The 19,224-nt window shown below is 46.5% G+C and overlaps 1 protein-coding gene across 1 annotated transcript in view; it reads left to right on the top strand.

Moving 5' to 3' along the window:
* Gabbr2 (gamma-aminobutyric acid type B receptor subunit 2) overlaps positions 1–19,224 on the top strand; it is a 336,248-nt gene that overhangs the window by 131,572 nt on the left and 185,452 nt on the right. Inside the window, exon 3 of the mRNA XM_021200029.2 lies at positions 18,309–18,479. Within this exon, the coding sequence (XP_021055688.1) occupies positions 18,309–18,479 (171 nt within the window). The remainder of the gene's footprint in view (positions 1–18,308; positions 18,480–19,224) is intronic.

Raw genomic sequence — 19,224 nt, 5'->3', positions numbered from 1 at the left:
GCACACACACACACACACACACACACACACACATAAACACTCCACACCCCCTCTAATACACATCCATATAAAGCCACTTATTTTTTGAGGATGTACCGGACAGCAGTTTGAAGACATAATATTTCATTCCAATACAGTAGCAGGAGTCCCCTAAGAATGGTTGTATTCTCTTACATAATAATAATAGACTCATCACGGCCAAAACAATTCGGTGCCACAGTCACATTACATAATAGATGGTCTATATTCTGATTTCCCTCTTGTCCCCAAAATGTCTGCATTGCCATTTATTTATAGGTGAAGAGGGGGATCAAGGATCCAAGAGCCGGAGTCTTGCTTTGACACTTCAGGTTACTTTAATATGCAACAGCGCTCCCCACCCTTTTCCTTCCTGTGTGTGTATGTGTGTGTGTGTGTGTGTGTGTGAGAGAGAGAGAGAGAGAGAGAGAGAGAGAGAGAGAGAGAGAACCCAGGGCCTTGCTAACCAGACACTCTTGCCACGCTCCCCAGTAAACACCTTACAGTTCTGTAATTAAAAAAAAAAAAGTATTATTTCATTTCTTCAAGCAGCCCTGGTTCTTCCTAGTGGGAGATATTTTGGAGCCAATTCCTGAGGCTTGAGCATGCTCACCCTTGCTACTGGGGTTCACTACCCCTAAGGGTTTCCCAGTGAGCTGAGCTTGAAGACAGAACTTTACAGTGTAATAAAAGTGTCCACACTGAGCACGAGAGACATTCTACAACTCACCCAGCCTGTATTCATCAAAGCGATCAATGTCATGGAAAACAACAGGATCCAGGAAAAGGCAGGAGAGTGTTCTAGACGGGAAACAGCTAAAAGAAGCATGCAAAATACCAGCGAGCAGCGTGAGTGTAGCTCCAACCCTGGATTTGGAAAACAAGAAGGGAATTTGAAGGGAGTCACAGAATTGATATGTGGATCACATGTTAAATGATAACAAGTGCAACAGTCCTTTTCACATGTGTGGTAAAGGCACTGCAGTGCTATAAGAGACTAAGGCTCTGTCCTCTGAGAGTGAGCAGTCCTGATGTCTGTAAGCTACCTTCAAAGTACTCAAGAACCGCAACTGGCATGTGCACACGTGTGCACATGTGTATGGGGGTATGTGAGACTGTGGACACACACACAGTCTGATAGACAGACAGACAGACAGACTCTGTGGTTCGGTAAGCACTCATCTACTCTCAGGCTGCTTTGTTGTGTTTCCAGACTCCAAGGATTGATCAGTCCCTTCCAGCTGAACAATTTCACCTTCTCAAAAACAGACAACTTTTGTCTGCTTCTAGAATGAAAATCCCACAGAACCAACGACACAGTGGCGAGCTCCTGGCCCTTACCCAGGTTCCGCCATGCTGTTGGTGCCATCCTTATAGCTGACCTTTTCTATGAAAGGTTAATATTTATTTTTCCAGCTTCTTTCCTGCTGATGCGTGTTTGTCTCTTCCTCTTCTTTCTTCCATGAAAGGGCACGCTCCCCACACAGTGTGCTGCCCCCCACTGGTGTTCCTCTTTCACTAAGCTCTCCTGAGCTCACAGTTTCGTCACTGCAGAGTGGCGTTCCGTGTTCTTCCCACAGATGCATAGCGGTTCTCAGCATGGCTGAGCCAGAGTCCACACAGCCCTGATGACGGACGCCTGGATGGGCTCCAGGACTAACGCTGGTCATGTGTACACTTACACCAGTGGACTTCCTAGAAGTGGGATTTTTGGGTCAAAGGAAAACACATCCATACTTCCCCGAAACTATAAAGCTTCACTGAGTGGATGAGAGAGCTAATGAATGCACTTGATTAAAAAGAGCAGAAAGTGAAAGACTAATATCTAAATGGGGATATAAAACAATTAGGGTAAACACGCGTCTTTGTGATTGAGCTGGTGGAAGGCCCTTCTGGCGCTGCTGTCTCTTCTCCAGCCATTTTCATTTTCTCGCCTAAAGAAAGGCTTTCTCTTTGCTTTGTAAATTAAACAGAGTTAATTATAAAATCACAAAGTCTTGGAACTGAAATTAAAACTACCCCGCGCAGGCTCCTCTTTTGAACAATAAGGAAACTGGGACCCAGAATGAGGGAAGAAGAAAGGGAAAGATTAAGAAAACAATCACATTCAGTTCAATTCTGTTCATTTCAATGAACTCTGAGTGACACACTGGCTTTGTGGTTCTTGTTTCTCATTTCCATCAACAACCAAAAGCCCCCAGCGACAATGCTTCCGGTCTCAGAGTGTGACTGTCATGGTGGCATCTACTTACTCTTACTGCAAGTGGGTTTTGTTGCCACCCTTGGCATTACAGGACATTCACATGCAGTCATTGTGACGAGTTGGATCGGGTGCTGCTCAGCCTGGCTGTGTGTGCTCTGGCTGATGCTCTGGGTCGTCATGCTGGACAGGGATGTTCTGAAATCACATAATCACGCCATGGATGACATTCTGCTTTGGTTTTCTGCAGGCCACATGGAGACGAATGTAGACTTTATCCAGCCCAGCCATGAACTTGGGGTTGAGCCTGGGAAAGTTCTTCTTTCGGGTCCTGAAAATATATGAAAAGTAGGACGAGCCTAAGATATCGCATAGATCAATGGAGCCTGTAGCATTGTTTCCTCTGTCTGTGCCAATGCAGACATAACTAGCCGATTACAGCACACTCTTTACTCCCTTAACCTGCATCCCTCAGCAGATAAGCAGCCCACTGCTCAAGTCTATTTACTATGCTTGGAATGAAGAGTTATCTACAGTTAGCATAGAGAGTAGAGGACTCCCAGTTAGATCTGAATTGAGGCAAGGGGTTTACTTAGCACAAGGATGTTCACATATTACTGAAACTGGCAGCCCTATTTGTTAGGCTGCTTCTGTTATGTCTCTCTGCCACTGCCTTTCCTAGGTAGGCCTGCTCTCTCTTCTAGGTTCTTCTGTAGTGGCCATCTCAGCTGCATAGGTAAAGGTCAGGTTCACTCCATAATCGTTTAGTTTCACATTAAGACTTGGTGGGTAGAGGGTTTTTTTTTTTTTATTTTGTTTTTTGAGGTCCCTGTGTTCTGGTCACACTCCTCTTTGAGATTTGAACCCCGGGCTGTCCAGGCTTTGTCACAAGTCACTTTCTTAATTTTACCAAAATCTTCCACTTGTATTATGGGCTTGTGTATTGTTTTCAGTTAAGCAAACTCACTGTTTTACTCCAATGGCTTGAATCGGGGAAGCGCATTGTTTTCCCACGTGAGAAGGTGAATGCAGTTGGGGGAAAACACTCACAAACACATAAGGCTGACCCCGGGGTTTGCCTGGATTTGTGGGGTGCCTGCTCACCTGTACACTGACAATAATCCAACTGACTGGTTCTGTCCTCCTGTGGATTCGGGGAACCTCTCTTCACCCTAGAAGATGATCCCTGGTCGTCTTCTTGATGACCTCCCATGACAAGGAACTCAATACTTTGTGAGATTTTGATTTCTTCTTGACTCCTTTATTGTTGAAAGTTACTTTTTCACATTGATCTGAACAAGCTCCTCTGAAAAGCTTTTATTGATTCTACCTTCAGCTCTGAGGGACACACACACGCACGCACACACACACACACACACACACACACACATGCACATATACACATGCATGCACACACACAGAGAGACATGCACACAAACATACACACATTCACATATATAGAGACTACACAAACACACATAAATACACAGAGAGACACATACACATAAACATACACACACTCACATATACAGACTCACATACAGACACACACAAAGAGACACATACATAAACATATAACAAACACACAGACACACACACACACACATATATACACATATATACATACACAGATCTATATATACACATATATACACACTCACACACACTCAAACACACTCAAAGAGAAACATACATAAACGTATATATATATATATATTCATATATATACACACAGAGAGACACACACATAAATACACACACTCAACATACACTCAAACACACAGACACATACAAAGAGACACACACACTCACACATACACTCAAACACACACACAGATACACACATAAACATACACACACTCAACACTCAGATTAGCAAACATAAATGCACACACTCACACAGACACACACAGACACATGTACACATGCAGAGACACAGACACAAACAAACACCCACAGACACATTTGCTCCCTTTGAATTCACTTTGGCAGCACATGTTTGAGGAGTAATTGTTGTTGGGAAAAAACATTCTTGGTGTGGTACAAGGAAGCACATGTAAAAAGGCAACATAAACCAGCAAGGCAATAACTTTCTGCAAAAAGGCTGTGCCAGGACCCGAGCCAGGCTAACGAGGCACTGAGTCAGGAGGGTTTGCTTAGGTTTTATTTTAGCCCAGGTAGTGTCTCATGGGAGTTCTACCTCGTCGTAATCTAATGCGATTGGCTAATTCATAGTCTGCACAGAGAAGAAGGGTGTGATGCAGAGTCAAGTCTCAGGAGTGTCCAGGGGTTGGGCAAACATGCATGCACACAGGAGCTTCCCAAGATGAACCACCTCTGATAGGGAAAAGCATTTCTCCTGTCACGGTTGGCACGCTCGTCCCCTGTGCTCTTTCGAAGTAGCGAAGGCGCACCGCACTGCACTGCCACATGGTAAAGCCACCTGGGAGGCTAGGGTGAAGGCGCTCTCGGCCTGGCCTAGAAGTCTGAGAGGACGGGGTGAGAAAGGAGGCCTGACAGGGTAGACAAGATGGCATCCGGCAGACACAGGGCTTACAGCTCTGTGGGCCTCAATGCCCTCATTTTCTAATGTAGCACAAAGAAGTTTTCTCTGTAGAGCACCTGCCCATCCAACGTGCCCTTCATCTCAGCCCTGCAGAGGTAGGCGGACCTGTCCTCCGACTTTACCCTGTGGAGGCTGAGGCCTGGTAGGTGTCAGTGGGCTGGAACTGGACGCCGAGAGCCCACAGCGAGGCTCAGTAACTCTTGCAGGCCTGCCCGACCCGGGAATCCAGTAACAGCCCCCAAATGACCTCTCCACTCATGGCGAGTGTTTGAGTCCCTTCGCTTGATTCTACCACCATCTCTGGGAAGTGACAAGAAGCAGGTCTCTGCAGCCTGGAGTTTTGTAAAGACTCCACTCTCGCCTGTGGGAGGCGCTGGGCTCACAGGGCTAAACTGGAACTCTACATGGCACTTTCTTTGGGAGCCGAGGCGTTGCTGGCTCCTGGACTGTGAAGTGCCTGATAACCCCTGACCTGTAGTCCTTCTGGGGGCTCTGGGTTAGTGGGTCTCATCCTCCTCAGAATTACTCCTCCATAAGAATGTGGAGCTTTGAGCCAGTCCAAAGAGCTAGGCCCAGCCCCTTCTTCCTAAAAGGAATAGCTTTTCTTGCCTCTGTGGTTACATTCTATACGTTTCTGTCCAGCAGAAAGTATAGAAGTATTTTCTCTCCTCCACTGGGAGCCGTCAGAGACCCCCATAGGGCATGAAAAATGTTGGCCTGACTACCCACCACTGTTCAGTGCCCACTGAGTAAGAGTGGGAGCAGCATCAGGAAAGCAGGGAGGGCTCCCTGGAGGAGGTGTTTGTGAGTGGGCCTCATCCCATGTATAGGAGCTTGTCTAAAGAACTAGAAGGACAAGGTACATCCATGGAGACTGGCAGTGCTGCATCCTTCCCTACTGCAAGAATCGGGCTGCCCCACCCCTTGAACACCTCTCCTCCCACGGCTGTGATTTCAACCTATTGACTAATTAGAGGTGCTGAAGTGACAGGAGGAGGTACGATTTCTGCAGCGTGGTAATTAAAAGGTATTGGCTTCCCGGCTGTGATCACACAAGAATTCGGTTACCCCTAAAGACATCGGCTAAGAGCAGAATGTGGGGGAGTCTAGGGAGCTGAGAGGTCTCCAATGCAATTTGTTAATTTCCTGAGTTTGTCACCTGCACAGCTGTGAGGGAAATGGAACACTCTACCAGAAGTTTCGGGGAAAATTAAAGACATACATCCTAATTGTACACAACTAGAAAAGTCGTATAATCATTAGTATTTTTGTAATTAACCCGCCTTTTATCCATCACGAGGCTAGGATTTAGAAAGGCTGATTAAGAACCGTGTTGCCTGGTGGGGTTGAGCAGGGAAGGTCGCAGCCTTGCACAGCGGTAGGAGACAGTGCCTACCTGCCTAGCTTGACCCATGGACCGTCCAGTCTAGAAGCCGGGGTTCATTGAGGCCATCTGCAGCTGAAGCTGCTGTGACAGGACTGTGCTCACCCTGCTCCAGAGGCCCCCACAAGGGAGGTCACTTACCCTGAGCTGCAAGTGACAGAAAGCAGCCCCCGGGCCCAGTGTGCCTGCGCTGAAGCCCGGAGCTCAGCCCTTCTGCCACACTAGCCCGCTCCACCTCTGTTGTTCCCCATGGCCTCAATTTTCCCTTTTATTAAAACAAACTTAAGAGAGTTGGCAAAAGTTCTGCTTGTTTTGTGATCTTATTTACATAAAACAAAGGTAAAAAGTAGGAGAAAGGGAAGGAAATTTTAAGAATCTCAGAATGTCACAGAGCAGGACAGTTCCTAAAGGGCGAGAAGTAAATGACTTTGCTATTTACTGTCTATAAATAAAACTATTTCTTAAAGCAGGGGACAGGCAATTGGTCCTATTATTATACTCCGAAATATCATGCACTCAGGAGTATAGCTTCTATTTGACAGTAAAGTGTGTGTGTGTGTGTGTGTGTGTGTCTGTCTGTCTGTCTGTCTGTCTGCATGTATCTATGTGCTGGTCCTACAGAGGCCAGAGGTTGATATTGGGCATCTTCCTCAGCCTCTCTCTGCCTTATTTTTTGGGATAGGATCTCTCACTGGGCCTGCAGCTCACCGATTGGCTAGACTGGGCAGTCACCTCCAGGGACTCTCCAGTCTCTCCTACCTACCACCTGGTTACTGCTGAGCGTCACATCCTTCCTGGGGACCCAAACCCGGGTCCTCACACTGGCACAGCAGGCACTTCACCCACAGGGATATCTCCCAGTCCAACAGGAAAAGTTTTTTTAGAGCACCTATAATAATGTTTGGGAATAGTGCCAGATGCCTTTAATTCCAGCACTCGGGAGGCATGTGGATCTCTGTGAGTTAGAGGCCAGCCTGGTCTCCTGTCTCAAACAAACAAACAAAAAAAACCTTTAAAATAAAAAACATATACATATACATATGTGTGTACATATACATGTACATATGTGTGTACACTATATTCTGATTACAATTTCTCTACCTTTAACTCCTCTCCAATTCCTTTCTCACCCAAATCCATGCCTTTTCTTTCTCTCTCTCTTTCACTGGAATGTAAGCATGCATATATATATATATATATATAAACAAACTAACAAAAGAAAAGTTTGCTATCTACTGCTGGGCACGGTGACTGTCTGTAAGAATAGTCTACATTCCTAGTGAGACTCCATTAGAGAAAACTAAGTTTCCTCTGTTGGCAGTTATCAACTAGAGATAGCTCCTAGGTTAGAGATGGGGACTTGTGTCCCCCTTAGCACTGGGATCCCATCGGGCCTAGACCTGTGCAGGTCCTGTGCATGCTACCTCCGTGTCTGCGAGTTCAAATGTGCCTTGGTCTTACTGTGTTTGGAAGGCCTTGTTTCCCTTGTGTCTTCCATCTCCTCTGGCTCTACAGTACTTCTCTTTCCTCTTCCACGGGGTCCCCTGAGCCCTGCGGGGAGAGACTGGATGGAGACATCCCCTCTAGAACAGAGTGCTCCAAGGTCTCTCACTCTCGCTACATTGTAGGCCTCGGGTATTACCTAGTAATGGGGCTACGTCTCTTATAATGGCTGAGTAAGACATTGATCTAGGAGTTTGATAGAACAGGACATTGTTAGAAATCATTTTATTGCCACATTCCATTAACAGAACAGTGATATTTAGATTTCCCCTAAGGATCCTGGCCTGGGCCTTGGATCCAGTCAGATGCCGGTTGGTTACACCTACAAGCTTTGTGTCACTGTTACACCAGTGATCTTGCAGGTCACATCGCAGATGGAAGGGCTCATGGCTGGGTTAACGCTTACCTTGCTCCTCAGTAGACTGCAGAGTCCCTTCCAGTATCATGGACACCAGTCAGTAGGGGGAAGGCTTAGGCGGGCACCAGCTCGACTCTTCTGTGGTCATGGGTTTTATAGGTGGTGTCTTCAGTAATAAGGCCTCACCATCAGTTTGGAGAGAGGAAACAGCCTGGGTGGTTTGGAGGTTTCCATGGAGCCCCTTGAGAATCTTTACAGAGACAATGGAGCACTAAGGAGATAACTCAGGGTAGAGTAGTTGCCTATCATGTATGAAGCCCTAGGTTCAATTCCAGAAAAAAAATACGTATAAAATGTTTGTTTCTTGACATTGAATTGAAACATTCACAACGCATTGGTGCTGCACCATATTTTCTAAGGAAATCGCATCCCTTCTTTAAACTGCCCAGTGAGGGTGAGTCCTCACTGGCCATGCACAGGCCTCCCTGCAAAGCATCCTGGTACGCAAGAGGAAGAGCTACATTCTAAGAACAAAACTACTGAGCCCTGGCCCAGCCCCTGCCCCGGGCGGCATGTGACTGTGTCCAAGTCAAGTTAACTCTCCCAGCTTCTGTTTTGCCATCTATAAAACCAGAGGCTCTGAGTCAGTTCCACCTAGACTGTGAAATTTTTGAAGATCAAAATTAGACTGAAGAGAGTGTGGAGAGATCATCCAGTCAGACAAGAGCTGGTCATACAGCCATGCGGTGGTGGCACACACCTTTAATCCCAGCACTTGGGAGGTAGAGGCAGGCGGATTTCTGAGTTCGAGGCCAGCCTGGTCTACAGAGTGAGTTCTAGGACAGCCAGGGCTACACAGAGAAACCCTGTATCAAAAAACCAAAAAAGAAAAAAGAAAAGCTGGTCATACATGGGATGAGGATCTGAGTTCAATCCATGTGCCTGTATGTAAGCCACGCCAAGCCCATGTCTATGACCCAAGTGTCAGAGGTGGAGGGAGACAGCTGGGTCCTTGACCAGCCAGTCCCACTGAGTCAGTAGCTCCATGTTCAGTGAGAAACCTTGTCTCATACAATGAAGAAAATAATCAGGAAACATGCTTGAGGCCTCTGGCCTTCCCACAGGACCAGGCACATGTGTTCGCATGCCCATGCATATGTGCACACACACATGAACACACAACAACCATGAAGAAGGGAATGTATTTGGGAAAGTTTTTAGGTCACAGGACATAGCACAGTAGTCTGTGAGGGGGGACTGTGGGAGCTGTGGAGTCTCCCCCTGCTCTGCGTGCTGAGTGACCACATGAAGCGACGTAACCTCTGTGAACTCAGTCTCCTCATCCAAAGGCTTCAGTGGGCACTCGCAGCTGCCTCCCCGGGTTGCTGTGCACTCTCAGTGAGAATGCTCACACCCCCACACCCCCAGTCCTTCCTGAGTGCCTTCTCCGTCAAAGGAGTCAAAGCATCTGAATGCAACGCCCAGCCTTACTACTCTCTCACGCAGTCCAGTACTCAAGCCAGTTTCTCCCAGAGGAAACAAGGACAACAGCGCCTCTCCTGCCTCCCTTTCTAATTGTTCTGAGTTCCCACAGGGTGGGGTGGGGCATAGGGAGGACCAGCTACAAAGGTGAGAGGCATATGTTGAATTGTTGGGTGTTTTTTATTGATGAAAAGACAACCCCATTAGCAGGCAGGAGGAATGTGGCTCCCCAGGTGGCTCTAGCCCAGGCAGCTTCCGACACACGTGCATAGTACCCCCAAAGGCCTCTGTGGGAACCTGGCCTCAAGCAGAATGCAACAGCATGCCAGACATTCATTCTCCCTCATTAACTCGGGGACACTTTGCAGCCACTCTGTACCACACGAATCTTGATGACATTGAAATTGAAGCACTTAGTTTCCAAACAGCCTTGGCCCGGGGCTCGAGGGCAGCCGCGGCCTGGCACAGCCCCTAAGTGGCCCTGAGTCCCCAGTGCGCACGCCCCGTGTCTTTGTATGCGTCCTGGCACCGGCCACAAACACTGGTTTGTCAGAAGCTTCCTGAGAAAGTTGTGCTGCATTCAGCTTGGCCGAAAGGGACCCAGGATGACAAACACCTCCCTCATTTAATTACAGGCACAGGCAGCAAACCCACAGCAAAAGATTAAACCTCGCAGAGAAAAGAGCAAGCTTCCATCGTGCCTCCCCTCCCACCTGGCCCAAGTTGCCTCCCAAGCTCTTAGCAACTGTGGCCACCCCTGCTAACCCCAACCCCTAGAGATGGTTTACGTCTGCAGAAGAGCTCAGTACAGGTGCCCCAGACCAGGTAAAAAAGGAATTGCATTCAGACCAGAATTTGTCAGTGGCTTGGAATCTAATAAAGATAGTGAGGTTGGACGACGTATTTATCCACAGAGGAGTTAGGTGCAAGGCAACTGTCTAACTAAATCAGGTTTAAAAACAGAACAAAACACTCTCCCCCTCCAAACCACAAGGTCCTTCATCATTTTCTTTGGCTGCCAGGAACCTTTGAAATCTCTGGTCCAGCTCATCCTTTCAGAGATGAGAAAGGCGGCAGTTCTCAGGTTGGTGATTCGCCCTTCTGGCCTCTGGGATGGAGAGCGCCAGTCTTCTGGTTTCTTAGAGTGCTTGAGGCTTTGTCACTCTCCACTTCTGCCTCCATTCAGGGGTCCTCACTGCTGAAGCAGTGACCAGCTCCACTCGCAGTCCCTAAACTCTCAAGAGGCATTCTACTGCCAGACAGCTCCCACTGGAGAGAACACTCCCAGCCTCCTTCACGTGTCACTCCGGTAGTTAGGTGTGTACGCCCCAGAATTTACCAGAACGATCCACACCCTCCGTGGAAGCGTCTGTAGCTGAGAGATAAACTCCCCTCTAAGTAGTCCTAGAGCATCTTATCTCTGCCACGTTCAATCACATCTCTGGGGAGGGGCAAGCCCTAGGTGGTCGCCTACCTCTGCTCAAGGCTCAAGGCTCTACACTGGGCTGCAGAAAAAGAACCAAAAATATCATCAGACCAGCTCCACATCTTGCTTCCTGACCTTGTGTGGTTTATGCTACATGGGCACAGCATCACCATTTGGAAAATCCCTGCTACTTCTGAAGCAGGGCCGTGCTCTCCAGACTCGGCTCATGAGGAGAGACAGCACGTGGGGTCCTGGCAATTCATTTGATGTCTATTTATTTTTTACCTGGATCAACACAGGATGTTAAGTTCCCATCATGCACTGCTATAAGGATTGTTTTTTCCTAGGCCATAAAAATCCCACTTCCCAGAATGCAGTACCCTCTCTCCATCACTTTTCTAGGTATTTATTATCTGTTTGAATTCAGAAGGGGAAAAGCCATTTAGTTACTCCGTGATGGGCCGCTTGAGGTAGAGAAACCATGTTCCAATTTCCTGATCATGTAACTGAGGGGGTCTCTGACTCAGATCCCAGGGAAGAGAGGAAACACCTGCTGATCAAGGCAATTGTTACTTTATGAGGCAAGTTTAGGATTTGCTTAATCTAGATGCTTTCTAATGTCCAGAAAGGCAACAAACCCTGACACCAGTATGTCTGTCTGTCTGTCTGTTTCTCTCTCTCTCTCTCTCTCTCTCTCTCTCTCTCTCTCGTGTGTGTGTGTGTGTGTGTGTGTGTATGTATATGTGTCTGACTGTTTGTATTTGTGTATGTATATATATTTATGCCTCTCTGTGTGGGTGTGATTGTGTGTGTGTTTGTGTATGTATATATGTGTGCCTGTGTGTACTTTTGTATGTGTCTGTATGTATGAATTTGTGTATGTATGTCTCTCTGTGAACAATGGCAGATCCCCCTAGAATCTCAGCATCGAGACTTCAGTTTACACAGTTGTGTGCCACAGAGTAGCCACCATGAAGCCAGAGCAAAGACAAGGCCTCAGACTGCACCACCATGCTGTTCCTGTCCAGATCCTACAATATGATGCAAGTGTGGACACTACAGTGTCCCCAGCTGTCTGTGCCAAGTGATCCCAGCTGATCCCCAGGATCACAAGTACACGGTGGGCACGGTTAGTACTCTCTGTGCTCATCGGCTGGCAAGTGGAGAGTTAGAGGCTCAGACTCTGCCAGGAAGCAGGTCAGTGGACACCAGAGGCTGAGGCAAGGATGATACAGCTGTATTACCAGAAAATAGTAAAAGTTAATATGCACAGATCCTATAATAAGACTACAGGTTAAGTCACTCAGCACATGGGAGGCTGGGGCAAGAGGATCAGGAGTTCAAGGCCAGTGTTATCCTGTATCACAAACAAAATACAGATAGAATAAAATGAGAAGTTCTTCCACCACACCGAGGACAAGGACCAAGAACTGTAACCACAAGAGAAAATAGAACAGGTACGGATTTAGAGAATAAAAAGATGGTTCAGATGACTAGGTGTGACATATATGCTATATACATATACAGATGTATATAACACATATAATATATCATAGAATATGGTATACAAAGACTATATACAATATTAAATATTTAAAATATAGTATACTTATTTTATATTTGCATGTTTTGAAGACTTAAATGTATCAATTGAAGACTTTCTTATATCCCACACCAAACTGAGAATGCCACACCCAGATCTTTGCTGGCAGTGTTTAAGTTCCAAGAACAAAGAAAAACGATCTTTCAGACCCACAGGCAAAGAAAGCCAGGCACCCTCAAGCGAGGAGTGATCGGGTTTGCTCCAGTTTCCTTCTCTGCCTCATTCTGCACTTTCAAAGAGAAGTTGTTGGCCAAGAGTTCTCTACCCAGCTGTTTAGCCATGTGTCAAGGCAGCAGAGAGCTAAGCCAGGTCAGCAAGTTTACAACCTCTTCCTTTCTTCAGGATATCAAGAGGTGCTCCTTCAGGCTGATGCCTGGAGCAAGGTAAATACATACAACCAGAAAAGCAATGAAAACAAAGCTGTACTCTAAATGGAAGGCCAGAAAATGAAATGGAACATAAAAAGAGTATGAGAGGCAATGAGACAAGAAATGTATGATCAAGTGCTTATTACAGTAATAAGTGTATATGTTTGTACCTCTAGCCGCGTGGTGCCTCCCGGAAGCATCTGTCTGTCTGTCTGTCTGTCTGTCTGTCTGCCTGTCTATGTGATATACATAGATAGATATAATAATCTTGGTAGAGTATAAATAAAAGGAGCTCAAAGCTATGATGGGCAAACATGACCATAAGTTAATAAGGGTAACGTTATTGCTATCAAGCAAGATTCAGCGCAAGGAGCAGTAAATGACAGAGGTTTATTTTGCCTTCATAAATATTTCAGTTCTTGGTGCAGTCCGTGAATATCTATTAAGTACCTGCTGTTCACACTAGGCAAGGATACGCATGGTTGAAAAATAAAGACACAATTGTGATGAACGTTTATGCTCAAAACAACATAAATTCAAAGGCAGCAGAGCCAAACCTGCTGAAACACACGAGCTGCTCAGAGACAAAAGCGGGATGTGTAACGGCCTCTCTGCCTTTGATAGATGAAGTAAACAAAGGCACGAAGCTCACAATGGTAATGTAATTAGGCGGTTGTATCTATTATGCATTCGTAGGCTAATAAAGAATTCCGCAGCTTACATCTAAGATTGAATCATTTTCCCTGCCTCTGTGGAACTTTTACAAAAGTTGACTCTGTAAAAGGCCACCAAACCAGATTTCCACAGGCTCCCAAAGCAGGTACGGTACTGGCCAAATGCTCAAAACAGTTGCAGCAAAACTAGATGAAACAAACCATAAGTTAAAATTTTAAGTCCTCTCCTCAATCACTCTGTGGTTTGGGATTTGTTGGAAGCCTCCATCACCGACTGTTCAGAAACTAATTTGGCTGTGTGAAATAAGGCAGGGGGCCCAGAAGTGTAGGCCTTCAAGTCAGGGTGCTAATGCCAGAAACCCCAGTATCGCCAGGTGCAGGGGAAGGCCTGGAGGTCCCCCAGGAACACATAGGCAGCATCAAGCCAAGAGAGTCCTTTAGACTTGAGTTCGAGTTCTGCTTCCATCTTTCCTTGGCTTTGATGGATGTCTCAGGATTGTACCATTTCTGCAAAAAATCTGCTTATTCTTGACCAGGGTATGGGACCTATCAGGGGTTCTCAGCCCTCTCTGGGCAGCCTCTTTCCAGTTATTTTTTTAAGGTTTATTTATTTATTTATTTATTTATTTTTAAATGTTATGTGTGTGGGTGTTTTGCCAGCATGTAGGTATGTGCACCACATGTGTGCAGTACCTGTGGAGGTCAGAAGAGGGCATCAGAACTCTGGAACTGGTGTTACAGATGGGTGTGAGCCGCTGTATAGGTACTGGGAATCCTATCCCGCTACAAGAGCAACAAGTGCTCTTAACCGCTGAGCCATCTCTACAGCACCCTCCTACCTCCCAACCCTGCCACGTTTTAAATACTGCTACTGCTAAGCCAAGCCTCTGCTCAGAAAGTCTGATTTTGTCGGTTTGAACCAAGTTGCTCAGTGCACAGCCAGGATAAAGAATCGCAAAGGTGGTTTCTCAGACTTGCTCAGTTCTAAAATTCTGTGGGACTATGAGACACCTACAGCCTTCTTATGGAAAAAGGTATTAGGAGACTAAAGCCCAAGAAATGGTAAAGCAATCTAATCAAAGTATGTATTATCTCAAATGGTGCAGAAAATGTCATCGCCAGTTAATATTTTGCACCCAACATGATTTAGACCTGGGGCGCATATTGCACTCCGAGCCCATTGTCAACACCATGGACCATTTATTCACTGAACAGTAACCACTGTAATTACCTACAGGGCAAACATAGGAGATTGTTCGAGCAACAATTAATTGTGGACCTGGAACTAATGGGACACTAATGGGAAAGCATCAGCAAGATCACATCAGAAAACTGGCATTTCCCAAAGTGTAGTAGCCAAGCATCTCGGGGATGCGGTGGGCATATGTAATGCCCCAGGCCTCAGATAGTCACTTGCAGGTTTTTCTGATAGCTTCTTAGCTGGTGAGAGGAGGAGGCTTAGCATGTCGTTCTAATCTTAAGAGAAAAGCTCCGAGCCCTACATTGGACGAGACTGGACACAGCTGCTGTTTCTTGTGCCACTGGCAAGCAGGTGTGCGGATCTCGTTTGGATTGTAGGGTGCTCTTTGTGAATGTGATAAAGCCATGGACTCTTGTTTTGTTTTGTTTTGTTTTCAGAGGAAAAAAAATGTATGTATTTGTGTGCATTGCAAATCTTCCCTGTGGTGTTCGGAAGGGTCTGTGGACTGCGTGTCTCCTTGGTCCTCGCTGCTTCGTTCAGCCTCTGTGTGTGTATCTCCCAATACAGAGAGTCTCACTGCTTCCGATGCCAGGCTTTCAGTGTGGTCAGCCCAAAGAATGAGGATGCTTCCATGTGTCCAGCTGGAATCCCATTCCATGTGGGTTCTTCCCTCTGGCTCTGAGCATCCCTACAAAGTTTTAAATAGTCATATAGTCATTATCCTTACCAATCTAGGAGCATCTTTGGGACTGACTTAGTTAGGGTTTCTATTGTGGTAAAGTGACACCATGACCGTGACAACTTTTATAAAGGAAAGCATTTATAGCAGTGCCTTACAGTTTGGAGGTGTAGTTCCTTGTCATCGTGACGGGTAACATGGCAGCGTGCAGGCAGACATGGTGCTGGAGAGGTGGCTGAGAGATCTACATCCAGATCAGCAGGCAGCAGGAGGAGACAGAGCCTCAGGGCCTGGCTTGAGCTTCTGAAACCTCAAAGCCCAACCCCAGTGACACACTTCCTTCAACTCCATCAAGGCCACGCCTCCTAATAATGCTACTCCCTGGTGACCAAGCCTTCAAATCTACGAGCCTATTGTGGCCATTCCTATTTAAACCACCAGAGAGACCTTAGAAGGGCTATCTAACTCCACATAGAGACCATTTGGTTATTGCATAATCAGCTCCAAAGGATAGGGTCCATGGGTGCTGCAGAGTGGATGTAGGACATCCAGAGGCCTTAGGGAGTAGCCATGTGCTCTCTGATCCAGACCATCAGAAGGACAGACCTTCACCACCTGCCCTGGAACCCTGGAGAGCTGGGGAAGGCAGCAGTAAAGACTTTATATCACAGCCCAGGGCTGTTGTCCCTTGGTGCACTGGACTGAGCTCACATAGATTAGAACAGGTGCTACTGCTACAGCACATGAAGGTGCAGAGGAAGGTATCAGCGGCAGGCAAGCTGGCTTCAGCCTTCCCTCTCTCTATCAAAGAATAAATAAAACAAGAAGGGAGGGAGGGAGGGCGGGAGGGAGCATCCATACAGAAATTCTCTCCGAGTAGAAGAGTCTTTTCTAAATAGCACACAAAAATCTGAAAAAGTAGATGAAACTATGGCTCAAAATTTTTTTCCTTTAAAAAACTTTTATGAAATTTGTGTATGCATGCACATGTGTTTGCATGCATGTGTGTGTTGTTTGCGTGTGTGTGTGCATGTGTGTGCAGGCACATGTCTTCTTGTAGCATGTGGACCCTAGGGATGGAGCTTCGGCCAGCTTGGTGGCAAGCACCTCTATTCACTGAACCATCTCCCTGCCCCAAGCCCATCTCCATGTGATGAGAGACCACGTGTGACAGCAAAAGACCAAGCACAAACTATTAGTAAACGGAAAATTAGGGGCCTCAATCACTTCCTTGATATAGAAGATGGCTTCTTTTACAGACAGACAAAGAAGGCTAAGAGACAACGGTTAAGGGCTATCTCCATCTAGGGAGGAACTACCGATTGCTCTCAGACCTTGGAGGAGGCACAGCCTCTGTCCCCTGGAGATAATGCAAAGGAGAAGTGCCCCCCCCCCATCTCCCTGCAAGGATCAAAAAGGTTGCTGCTTCCTTCTGAGGACGGGGCTGAGGGGGGAGAGCAGAGATCAGAGGGAGCCTTAGGGAGTGGTGACATTCAAGCTGGACAGATAATTAAAATCCAATTTAACAACTTACTGGCACTTAAAAGAAAACAAAGAAATAATACAGGGAAGGATGGACAGATTGACTGCCGGGTGTAAATTAAAATACCATGTGTAAGGACAAACAACATGAGGCTTGCAGCAGCCATGGTAGCCTGAGTGTGAAGGCTATGCATTTTAAATGCCTCCTTTAAAATCAATTTAAAAGGACCAGCATCTTACTCATAGATGAAGGCATGCAAAAGCACTTCCTAAAATAGGACTCACTCCTTAGGAACCACCCAACAGTATATGTAACCATGAATGTAACAGATCCCACTTCTGTGATAGCTCATTATAAAATTACATAGAAAACTGGTGCATCTTCCCTGCTGACAAGATTGTGGTGAGATTGGACCTTTAATTATCTCTGACTAGCATATATGCAAAGTGGATGGAATCTTTTTAAATTATTTAAATATGAAGATATTAAAGGCTTGCAGCCTTTATTTTATTTTATTTTTTGAGACAGAATCTCAGGTAGCCCAGGCTGGTCTCAGAGTCATTATGTAGCTGAGGATAACCTTGAACTTTAGATCCTCCACCTCCATCTAACAGGCTTACTGCCATTTATGCATTGCATTGATTTGAGCCACAGCTTCACAGATGTCAGGCAAGCATTCCACCGGTTGTGCCAAGCGTCCAGGTCATTACCTGAAAGCATTTACCCCACAGACTGTCTTGTAGAAATATTCTCAAATATAGAAGGCAAACACTACGCACCAAGATGCCCATGTGAGAATGACAACTAACTCGGAGCAGACAACATGGCAAGTTAAACAATTTTAACGTCCCCAGAAACGCTTATGTGTTTATATGCTAGACGATGATGCTAATAATAAAATGCAACAAAGAATTTCAGACTGGAAGGTCCCTTGCTTATACGGGAAACCAATCATTTGTGTGCAGAGAACAATGTGATAAAAACACTGATCACAGAAAAAGTTCTGGAATGAAACAGATCACAGTATTGACGATTCCATTCCTTTGGGGAGGTGCAGTTCACTGCCCATCCTATCCTTTCTCTTTACCTTACATTCTTTCCAAGTTCTCTTTAAGACTGCCCTTGCAGAGGACCAGAGTTTGGTTCCCAGCTCACATCTGCCTATAACTCCAGCTCCCGAGCATCCGACGCCCTCTTCTGGCCTCCTCGGGCACTTGCACCCATATGTGCACCTATGCAAAGACACACACACAATTCACATAATTAAAATAAACGAAACGACTTGTGCCAAGAGAGAATTGCCTGCCTATAAAGACCGTGTGCATGGCTCCCATAAAAAAAGTGTCCTCTCTCGTTTCCTCAGCTTTCCTTCGCCGCCACCACGCCTGTTCTTGCGGATAAGAAGAAGTACCCATATTTCTTCCGGACGGTGCCCTCAGACAACGCGGTGAACCCGGCTATCCTGAAGCTGCTGAAGCACTTCCGCTGGCGGCGCGTGGGCACGCTCACGCAGGACGTGCAGCGCTTCTCCGAGGTACTCCCAGCCCGAGTTTTGAGTGGGATTGTCTACTATGCCATTTACATACGTGTGTCGCTTTATCTAGCTCCAATGACCTCCCCGCCCCTCCTTCCTTCACCATCTTCCTCTCCCAAACTCTCCCCTTAGTCTGTCCCCCCCCCCCGCGCTCATCCTCTCTTGTCTCTCCCCCTTCCTCTGCTCTCTCTACTCCTAACCCCCCACTCTGACTCCCCCCCCCAGGGGTGTTTGCTATAGCATTCATCCATCTAGAACGCTTCTCAACAGGTCCATTTAAGCCTCAGTGACTTCATACCATATATGAAATGGAAGTTTTGCTTTTTATTTGCTCTGCAGTGGGTCCCAGAGACCTTGATTGGACCCGTTTAGTAAGGGTGCATGCGCACACACATGGAACTGTAGTGTGTGTGCACACTAGGGATGGGGGATGTTCACAACCTTGTGCCTCACAGCCTCCTCTTGGGCCTAGGTGTGCGTGTTGTCAATATATTTCTAAAAGTAAAGTTATAGGCTATTAAAAATGAAAAGAACTAACTTCCAGAACGGCTGGTCTACTTTCAGAATGCTAGAAGATTCTGATCTGGGCACCTCGCCCATTTTCTTTTTCTAACATCTCCTCACCTCCTTTCCTCTTCCCACTTGGAATCTCCTTCCGATCCAATCACAGGGAGGCTTAGAAGCATCCTGTGGGCCATGGGTCAGGGAGGGTTACACCCAAGAGTTGGATGAGGCAAGTGGGTGA

The sequence above is a fragment of the Mus pahari genome, chromosome 6 (assembly GCF_900095145.1).
Source record: "Mus pahari chromosome 6, PAHARI_EIJ_v1.1, whole genome shotgun sequence".
In the NCBI taxonomy this organism is placed as follows: Eukaryota; Metazoa; Chordata; class Mammalia; order Rodentia; family Muridae; genus Mus; species Mus pahari.
Note: the sequence above shows the minus strand (reverse complement) of the source record. Positions and strands in the feature narration are given on the sequence as shown.